The 11,442-nt window shown below is 31.4% G+C and overlaps 1 protein-coding gene across 5 annotated transcripts in view; it reads right to left on the bottom strand.

Annotated features, from left to right (window-relative positions):
• Positions 1-1,484: 1,484 nt before the first annotated feature.
• Positions 1,485-11,442, bottom strand: part of LOC148280910 (uncharacterized) — a 150,053-nt gene continuing 140,095 nt past the window's right edge. For all 5 annotated transcript variants that reach the window (XM_088227568.1, XM_088227567.1, XM_088227570.1 and 2 more), the window contains exons 6-7: positions 10,225-10,390; positions 1,485-1,813 (exon numbers count right to left, since the gene is read on the bottom strand). In XM_088227568.1, coding sequence (XP_088083694.1) covers positions 1,716-1,813; positions 10,225-10,390 — 264 coding nt within the window. In that variant the 3' untranslated portion in view covers positions 1,485-1,715. The remainder of the gene's footprint in view (positions 1,814-10,224; positions 10,391-11,442) is intronic.

Here is an 11,442-nt window from a genome sequence, read left to right as displayed (position 1 = left end):
TATCAAAAATCCACTACACATAACATATTTTTAGGTTGTGTCGTTAAAGTTTGCATTTAATTTATAGTGCAAATGCGGAAATGGAGAGTCACCTACATTAAAAAATATATATTAACGCCGGACGAGTAGTGGCCCCTTAGTATCGTTAGTGACTCACGAAGTAGATGTTCGACGTTCGAACCCTACTTTACCAAAATTTGATTCTCATTTTCTGGCATATGGCATTATTAAAAACGCCAACAACAACTAAATGTTTAAGTTAATCCTAGGACAACATGTCATTTTATTATTTATCATACGCTTTCAAATATTTTGAATATGTAATCAATTTAACAAAAGCAACTGATTAAAAACATGCACTATCCTGGATTCAAACCAAAGATATGAACTCTTTTTTTCTATGATATATTTTGTTGCCCTTTAATAATAAGGAATATTTTTGTGTTTTTTTAAATACTTTTTATTTCCTTTTTTATTTACTATAAAAAAAAACATATAATCTTTGGCTTTATATTTTATTTTTACTTTCTTATGTTACACAAACATATTATAACTGTCCATTATTTATTATAGGAGCAAAAATTCATTAACATTTTCTTGTATACCCACAAACAGGCCAAGCTTTTTTGGGATTATTTAAAACTTTTAAAAATATTAATATATATTTCATTGCTATGTAATTATGTTTTATTTTTTTAATACTCTGTTTTATCATTTATGTTTATGTAAAAAAAAGTGGCTTTTTGTATTTTTCTTTTTTTTCTTTTGATCTTTATACATGAACTCTAGCTTTTGGAGCATTTTTAAATCAGAAACGTGTAAGATTTAAAAGACTGCCATCAAATAGAAAAAAAAATATTAAAAATTCTCCTAAACTTATGAGTATGCTTTCATTTTGTTCCTTGTGTAATTAAAGAAGATGAATTGTATTTAACGTAAATTACTCGTAAATATACAAATCAACTTTTGTAATTAAGTCTCTTATGAGTTGTTTTTAATGTAAATGATTTGAAAACAGCCTTGTTTGTGCACGAGATACGAATAATGCGACATTTCCCAGAATCAACTCAGTAGGCATAGATTATTAAGCTACAAGAGTTGTTTGTATAGGAAGTCTGAATATTTCACTTGGAGTGGAAACATTTTAGACTTGTTTAGTTCCCTTGTTTTAAGCTGCGCAAAGCGGTATAAAAATGACAATTTCATTGGATGAATTTCTGTCTGGGGTTATAACCGGAGACAGAAATTTATAAAGCTCATAAGCTTGTTGAAATTGAACGGTTTTTTAACGAGTTTTTGCTTGGAATTGTGTAAGGGTTTAGTTTTGAATACGGTTTCGGATCGATTCCTATTTGACATATCTACGCTTGGTTCATTATGACTTCGCAAATTCATATGTATGTGCGTTTTTTGAATACTTAAAAAACTTTATGAGTTTTTAAGATGTATGCAAGTCAACAAATAGGTAAATAAATAAACAGTTATTACTATGGCCATTTATTATAATTTTATTCCATACAATACTGGATATGTAAGATTATATCATACTTGTAATTCTAAGTTTTTTTGTAATATAATAATATTATTAATTCAACAAACCAGCAAAACAAGTAAACAATGATGGATTCAAAAACATTTAAAAAATTTAAATAGTCCGAAACTTCAATTATAAAAAGATATTTACATGTGTCTACTTAGAGTACATCCATGAATCTTTAAGCGCTAAATAGATAAGTTTTCGTATAAATGCAGAGAAGACTCGCAACAATGTACAAACTCCAGGAAATGTACACAGTAGAAGCCGATCCACGAACTGAAACAACAAAAAAACCAATTAGATACATGAAAACATTAATTAAAAATAAAGGATTATGAGATTTCAACCAATCTGAAAAATATAAATCTCGCCATGAAATCAAGATCTCGTTAAAAAATCCCGTGGCATGCAAATAAAAGAAATCGGAGTAGCGCGTTTGATTGTTCTAACTAAAGGACAGTATTTGACTTTAGTGAAAACAAATGAATGGTACTTCAATTAATAATTTCTCAGACTTCCTTTAGCGAAGGATTCCAGCCGGAAATATAATACGAAAAATGTAAAATATCAAAGGAAGATCAAAACGGATTTATGATATTTCAATAATGTTTCATTCATATTGTATCGCGTAGTTCCAATTTGTTCGGCATTTAAATAATTTTTCTCCTTTGCATAGGATTCAAGGGGTCTCCCTCGGGATAGATTTCCTCACACGGTGTGCTGAAAATTTGTACTACAGAGTTAAGTTACTGCGCGATAGAAGGCCAGTGAATAAAATTCCAGTACATAAATCCACGGGGAAGGTTTGAATAATTGAAACATGTTGCCCCACCCCTTCGGTGGCCGACAAAGAAATGAATAAATAAATTAGATAGTATCGGATGCGGAAAATGTATTGTTAATCCGGGCATCGGGTACAACCGAACACGGGACTAGTGTGTTGTACATTCTCTATGAAGGTGTATATACATAGATACTCTGTAAGCATAATTTTCTTCTCGAATCCGCCTAAACATTCATTAATTCCATGCAACTCCAGGCACCATACGCCAATCCACATATTTACATACATTATATATGTATGTACGTCCGTGTAAACTAAGATTTATCTGCATCTGTTACTTTCCGCGTTAAGTCAATAATACGTTTCCATTTAAAGGTTTTCTGCTTTGGAACAAAGTAACACAAGACTCTCGGTAGGTATTGTGTCTGTGTAAGCTCTCAAACAATACGACGAACTTTGAATGTATTTAGCGAGAGATACTTAAACAACATACTTCCCAAGTAGGGCACATTCTTTGATATTAGATTTTAACTTTTTACACAATTTAATCACTCGGAAATGGTTGTTTTAACAAGCGGGTTGGTAAACATTGTTACTCGGCACACAGTAAATACTCGGTAGTAGAATGAGGAAACGAGATTGCGATAAAATGAAAAATGTTCATTTTTGTTGATTCTATCAGCTATTAAATGAATACGTTGGCGCGCAGCGCAGGTATGTTCAGATCGGTAAATAGGGGACCGATATTTTCTTCCTGACTGATTTATCAGGGGACTCACAACTTGATAGAGTTCTTGGAAAATAGTTATCCATAAGCAATACCGGTAAAGAATTGTTTTCTAAATCAAATATTAGCTTCCCGGAAAAGAACGGACGCACTGCTGGAAAGTACCTACCGCAAAAGGTTTCTTTCCGTAGGTTTTACTTATTGAAAAACCCATTTCAATTTCATAAATTCTTAAATGTCGAGAGATTTTCCCTGAAAGAATTTATGAAACACGAAAGAATTTGGGTGATTTAAAGGCGTTCTTCTGTGAGTTCAAAATGAAGAAAACATCATTCCTCGACATAATTAATTTGTATAATTTTAAAAATATACTTAAAACATTACAATCAAACAATTATAAAGTGTAAATTTATTGCAACGCAGAGGAAAACATTTTAGAGAAGGAATATGAAAGTCTAGGCATTAAAACAAATTGTTAATTCAAACGTATTTAAAATGAGGATGTTTTAAACTCAACAACCTTAAGATGAAAAAAAAACACTAACTCTTTTTTTTTCATTCTAATTTTCATTTTACTATGCTACCTCAACTAAATCTTAATGTTTAAATAAAAACAAGTAAAAAAAAATAAGTGGCTGCAAAATCTGAATGATGCAATTTAGTTTCAAAATATAAAAACAAAGAAATTAAATAAAATTAGATTTCACGGCAATTTTTTCATGAAACCAAAAACGGCCGAGAACGAGACAAAAAACATGAATATATCAAAATCAGAACTAGCGAAATAAAAATAAATGTTACAGACATTTTCAGAATACACATGTTTTTAATTTTTTTTAATTTTCGTTAGTAATTTGGGCCATTGTATCTAGTTTTTTATTAATGTAAAAATAAATTTTATAAATTTGTTAATCGATACAACATTGTTAACGGGTATTAGGAAATTCCCATTGTGTTTAATATCTTTTTTACAATTTGTTCCGGTCTTGAAAATTCGGATAAATGTAAACAACATTTCCCTCTATGTAAAATAAATATTAAATAGTAGCCTGTGGGAACGTTTTTATGTCAGTATTTCGTATTATTAGTTACCCACTGTAAATAATAACTTTTACCAACCACCCACGGTATGAATATGTCGATACGAGTTGACAATGGACCCTCATCTCATTTTTTTCTTGGAGCAACTCGCCAAAAAAATCACTGCTCGGAAGTTTTACTTACGGTGAATGACGGATGTGATTGCTAGAAAATAAGGCCCGAAACTAGAACAAACTTAGGAAGTAGTTACTGGAGATTTGATTGCGGTAAAAGCGATAGTAACAATATATCGGAAGAACGGTTTGTTCGACGATAGTTTTACCGCAAAGTGAGTTAAACGTCTTGGAATAACCCCTCGAAATTTAGGGGGCTTAGCGGAGAGAAATAAAAAGTTGACGGTTTAAAACATCGATTTATTAAAATCAAAATCTTACTCAGTAAAAATATTGTCTTTCAATGAATATATTGTAAATAAATAGTTTTAATAATTTTGAATCGGGCTGTGGTCCTGTGGCTAGTATCACGGACTCACGGATCAAAGGTCTGAAGATCGCACCCCACTCTACCAAAACTCGAATTACATTTTCTAATGCTGAGTTATTTACAACTTCGTCTTTACAAAATAGACGTCAAAATTGAAATATTTGGTAAATTATATGAACGCAAATATTTATTAAAAAAAAAAAAAAACAAGTTAAAATTACTGAATCACAGGGTGAATGCTGTTGAAATGCGATCTCTCAGGTGAAAATACTATGTACCGTAGGCGCACAAATGTTGAAATTCGTGAATTGTGTAAGACTGAGACAAGCATTATCGATAAAATAAATAAATAAGCGCTGTATTGGTTTGGACATAAGATTTCCGATGGATACAGAAAACGAAAACGACCAAAAAGACACATGACATAACCAAATTCCACTAATACTCGAATATAGACATGTCGAAATTCAGAATAATCAAAATGGAATAAAATGAATAAATGTCTTGAAATGTCGTCCAGGCTTCTTTTAAATGTCTTTAAATAGAGACATCGAAATCTGTATGTAAAATTGCGTTTAATCCTCTTTACCTACCCCTACGGGGATACGACATGGTTTGTTTGTGTTTGTTGAAAATTATGTAACTTCTTGTCATACCCACTTTTTGTCGTGCTTTGGTTTTCAAGTTTAAAATATTTGTACAACATATTTTAATTAAATGCAATAAAAATGTCTATTACGAATACCTATTGTCATAAGTACATAATGTATGTTTACCAACAAAAACAAATGTGCCTATTATTAATTTACAAGTTATTAATACTATCACTGTTAATATTAACCGCCGTTAATTAACGTATCATTCTAATACAAATAATTAATAAAATTTCGTTGTTGAACTTATATTTATCGATTTTTAGCGTTTTTGTAAGAACGGCAAAAAAATATATATTTTCATATTGAATGTAAATTAAAGTAAATCTTTTAAATATAATATAATAATCGTACATCAATCTTGTATAAAAATTCCACCACATCGGATACATAGTTATTCATAACATGTTTTTAAAAATATTTTAGGTAACTGTCGTATTTAAATTGAAATTATTTGCAAACACACCGTGAAAATCTTAAATAAATTATATTAAAAGTAGGTAATTACCGTAATGCCAAAATGAATTTAAGCTTGTGGAATTGGAAATAAGTTTTTTAAACTCTCAAAAAACTCCTAATTTAATATTCGAAAGGTTACCAATTGTAAAATCAATATTTTCGAAGAAAACAAGTTTGGATTGTCAATAATCTGGGTTCTCCCTCACGAATACATTTTTTTTATATTGCCAGAATTGAAGGAATTTGAAGGATCAGAATTTATTAGCAGAGCAAATTTCACTTAAAATAATATAATTTTTACTTTATCATCTAAAACGTTGTCTTTTTAAAATAAGTAGAAAATCAATTCACAATTTTTGAAAGAATTCGAAAGCAAAATTGACGTTTTCAATAATATATTTTGTATCCATAATTCAATGTAGCACGGTGATACGGTAGTGAAGGGCCTCCTCCTCCTTCAAAATGCTTTCTTGTGACCAAATTTTTTAATGGATAATTGAGAAAAAAAAAACATAGTCATCCCAGACAATTGAAAGGAAAAGATTTTTCTCAACTATCTTCAGACAAAGAAGGCGGGAAGAAAAAATAAAGAAAAAACAATTCTCCATAAATTGAACGTATATTTATTCTTCATTTACATTGAAATCAAGATTTAAATGTTACCATCTAAATATTCAAGTTTTTATTTTTCCTCCTTCTTTTCCCCTCATTCCCTCTTTTTTCTTCATGGTAAGTGTAAATTTTTAGTTTATTTTTGTTTCAAACATTGTATAAAATTTTAAGATTTTGTATTAGTTCCTAGAACATATGCATATACTTCTAATTTTCGAAAACTGAACGGTTTGGGTTGGTAGAAAGAAATTGCTTTATGGCAGTATGCCCCCAAAAGTGTATGAAAAATTGTTAAATAAATACATTTACGACATAATTCTTGAAATATTTCTGCGGTTTTGAAAGAAACATGGCAAAAATATAATAACCATAATTCAGGGATGTGTTATGTCACAATGGTTGTTTAATCTATTCATGGACAACTGTATGAAAGAGATAGAATGTATGGGTATTGAAACAAAAATGGATAATTTTTCAGTAAGCTGCTTGTTGTATGCTGATGATGCAGTTCTGTTAGCAAGCAGCAAGGCTGATTTGCAACAAATAGTCTCTAGAATGTTTGATGTATGCCTAGAAAACGAATTGGCGATGAACGAAAGTAAGTCAAAAGTGATGGTATTTATAAGGGATAGTGAGGTTACTGACTGCATAATAAATGTAGACAACAAATGTCTCGAACAAGTCGAAGAATTTGTGTATCTGGGAAGCAAGTTTTCAAAAGATAGAAAAGTAGAAAAAAATGTTGAAAGGAGAGAGAGTGCGGGGAACAAAATGAACGAAGCACTAAGCACAGTAATTGCCAATGAAAATATGTCAATCAAAGCTAAACTGGCAGTGCACAACGGAGTTTAAGTCCTAACACTTATGTGTGGAAGTGAAACATGGAACTGGGAGAGAAAGGAGAAAAGCCGAGAGAACGCGGTTGAAATGTGATCTCTTAGACGAATGTGGGGGAAATCAATGTATGACAGGGTTACGAATGATGAAATCAGGCGAGAGTGTAAATTTCAGTCAAGTATATTTGATAAGGTTAAGAAAGGGTCTCTAATATGATTTGGTCACGTAGAACGAATGGACGACAAAAGATTGGTAAAACAAGTATATATGGCGAAAATGTAAGGTAACGTGAGACGAGGATGACCAAGGAAGACGTGGATTATCAGATAAATCATAATCTTAAGTCTGGTCATGTCAAAAGTAGACAGAACCGAAAGGCATGTATGCCAAGATGTATGAATGTGGAAGAAGCTAGGAATGTATGCCAGGATAGACGTGTGTGGCGGTCCATTCTATCTGCCTACCCCTACGGGAAATGGCGTGATGGTAGTAGAAGTAGTAAATTAAAGAAACAATAGTGGCACAATGATCACTATTCAATTGTTTTTTCTTAAATCATTTAAAACTACATGGCACAAGTGAGTGAACTTTAAGTTAACAATGTTTGAGTATGTCCAAATGCTTGCAGACTGGCTGGATTTCCTCCCATATTTAAATTTATTTCAACAGAGACCTACCTGGTAAAAGAAGAAGTATAAAAATTGGAAAATTGTTTTCAGGCGTTGCCTAGTAGGTGATTTGGTTCAGCCGGATGAATCTCACCCACGTGATAAAGGTTTCAGTTATTTTACTTCACAAAAGTCAACAGATGGAAGTGTTGAGGAAATGTGGATGTTCAAACATGGGCAGAATGGTGAATATTACACAGTGGGTAAAGTGGCCACTTAAACCAGCCAATGACAGGTCATAAGCCCTGTAAATGCCTAGACTTCCATTTTCCCTTCTCAAAAATGTTTTCCCTCTCTGTTGAAATAAATTTAAATATGAACTTTAAGTTGTTCATTTGTTTTTTGTAAATAAATGTTAGTTCAAAACATTCAACTTTGTTAGTGAAAATTGCTGGCGGATGTTTATCGTAGTTTTATAAAAACATAAGACGAGAGGGATACAAATTTGTGGGCTTTAGTATAACTCGTCTTATATTCATAAAATAGATATTTGTTTACTGATAGCGCGGGCGCGTATGTATCTGCTCTCCTGTAAAAACTAGTTGTTTGAGTTTTGTTGATATTATTCTAGGGGTGCGGTATGTTAATACGTCATTATTGAAACAATAAATATAAGAAATAAATCCAAATATAAAATCATATTTACAAGCATTATTATATTTTGTTAAAAATAAACTAATTGCAAAAAACAAATCTTTGATATAAAAATATATTTTATCTACAAAAACATACTCCTATACCGATGAAAAATCGTTTTTTACATATATTTTTTTGTTTGTAATTTTTTAAGAAAATCTATAATTCGTTTATAAAACCTCGAAATATAAGAAATAAGTAAAGCCATTAACCAAAACTCCCCACAATAAATAATCAATAAAATCTATCTTTGAGTCTACTTAAAAAATATTCCCGTAATTATTATCGGCCTCGTGGTGTAATGGTCAGCGCGTTTGCCTGCCATTTAAGAGGTCCCGGGTTCGATCCCGACATGGTTAATATGAAATATTGATTTAAAAGAGTGTTTTCATACTAGAATATTTCATAGTTCCTGGACTGGTACCTGAACAGTGAGAAAAAAAAAGATCAATATACGCTGTGATTGTGTACCAATGCAGTGCCCTATACACCATTAGGTGTAGAAAGGGAATGATGATAATGACTTATTAATATTATTCTTGTTGTTTTTCCTTTCATTCTACTATTCTCTCCAAAGCTAGGGTTTCCTAGGAGAGCGGTGCCGTATTTTAACGGCCGTAGTGAACGGTGATGCAGTGGACAGCCGTCGTAACGTCGACTAGAGAGTGGTTTCCTAGGGAAACGGTGTTAATGTGTTGATAACACCGTTTCCTAGGAAACCACACTCTAGTCCCGTTACGACGGCTGTCTACTGCATCACCGTTCACTACGGCCGTTAAAATACGGGCACCGCTGTCCTAGGAACCCTAGCTTAACAATATTTAATAATTTAAATAACAACGCGAGTAATTCTAAGTTTGTTCATGTCCTGATGCTGAAGAAGTTATCTCAAAACCGACCGCCATAAACTCAAAAGTGGTTATAAAAAATTTGAGTATGTATTTTATGTAACTCATTACTGTTGACATAAACAGGTCGTTTATCATGTTATAATTATATAATATTATAATAAACGACATAATGTTTGAAAATATATGGAATTGAAAAATTTACCAATTTTTATATAGCATTCCCTGACGGTACAAACTTGTACGATTTTTTTTTAAATATATAAAGATTAAAAAAAAAAAAACCCAAGAAAACATTTATAATTGTTTCGAGCTTTAAAAAAATACTTTAAAAAAAATGCTTTGCATAAATATATCAAAATTGCGATAGAGACATCACAAGAGCAAAATTTTTAGTTGCTATTTTTTAATCGTTTTACTTATTAGTTTGAATTATTTTATAATTAATTATATATTATGTACGCGTATGTATGTGCATAAGTGAATGCATACATATTCATGTGTGTATGTATGTGTATATATATATATGCATGTTCATGTGTGTATATGTATGAATGTATGTGTATATATGTATGTATGTGTATGTATGTGTGTAAGTATATGGATGTGTGTGTGTATGTATATATAATGTATGTGTACATTTATTTACATTTTTATTTCATTTTTTATTGTTTTATATAAACGTACTATTTCTTCTTCTTTTCTTCCTTCCCTATTTTCCCCTCCCACTTTCACCCCTAGCGAACTGTACGATTTGTTTTATTATATTTTTGTTCCCATATGAAACCCATAATTGGTGTTGTTATTTGTTGTTATTCATAATGTATTGTTTATAACTATAACGGTGTTGGTTTCAAATATAAATTAATAAATAAAATAAATTCTTCATACCATACTCTAAGTTAAATGTATTTATTAAGAAAGCTATTTTGTACGAACCTAACAGCACTGCTTCGCGAATGTCTCCAAGGGGGGGACGCCCTACAGTACTGAGACACCGCACTGTCATTACTCCTTCGGGGAAATGATGTCCAGTTAGTCGCACGCGGAGTCCTGAAGATGAGCCTTTATCCATGGTCCCCAGACTGTCAAACCATGGGGAAACCTAGAAAAAAACAGATGGCTACAAATTTTACTTAACAGCCAACAATAAGCTGACATAATATGATAAGCATAGAATTAAGAAGAATGATAGTAATAATAAAAACCTAATTTGTTACAATACAGAGGGAAATTATTTTTGAGAATAGAATATAAGTCTCAAACCTAGTCCATACTCCCTAGGAAGGAAAACCAGCATGTTTACAAACATTAAAATATAGTTGATTAAACTAACTGGTATAAGAAGTATAAAAATTGTAAAAGCGTTTCCAGGCGTTGGCTTGTGGGTAAAATAATTCAACCACATGAATCTTACCCACACCAATAAAGGTTTCAAATATTTGAATTCAGAAAAGACAACATATTGAAGAGTGAAAGAAATGTGAATTTTGAAACATAGGCAGAATCGTAAATGTTACACAAAGTCTAAAGTGGCCACTTAAACCAACCTGTGACATGTCATAAGCCCTGTTAAAGCCTAGACTACCATATTCCCTTCTCAAAAATGTTTTCCCTCTTTGTTGCAACAAATTAAGATCTTAGTCCTAACCCTCTAAGGAGGAAATCCAGTCTGTCTACAAACATATGGACATGCTCAAAACATTGTTTAATAATAAAAATATATATGGTTATTTCACATCTTTCCATTAAAGATTTAGTAAGGTAAAATTTATCAAAAATAAAAAAGTGACCTCAAAGATATAAACGTTCGTTATTATTAGCCACATATCATGTATTTATTTATATGTACATGTTTGCATATGTACATGTATGTATATTTATTTATATATATGCCCAATGGGCATTTTTATGGACACATTTATACATAGTAAATTATTATAAAAACATTAAAAAGACTCAATGGTTTATAGTAGACTTTGTGGGAGTGGAAGCGGGAGAGAGGTGTTTATAATTAAATTTGATTCAGTGATCGTTTGAAAGAAGACAACTTGTTATCAAAGAAATCAAGACTGGTATGTTTGTTGGCAGACCTAAGAATTCTGGGCATAGGGGAAAGAAAACCATAGTTAGTTCTATGGTTATCGGTATGAAAGA

This window comes from Micrasema longulum, unplaced genomic scaffold (assembly GCF_059751315.1).
Source record: "Micrasema longulum isolate JH-2025_06_02 unplaced genomic scaffold, ASM5975131v1 h1tg000511l, whole genome shotgun sequence".
In the NCBI taxonomy this organism is placed as follows: Eukaryota; Metazoa; Arthropoda; class Insecta; order Trichoptera; family Brachycentridae; genus Micrasema; species Micrasema longulum.
The sequence above is the reverse complement of the archived record's forward strand: the minus strand, read 5'-3'. Positions and strand labels throughout refer to the sequence as shown.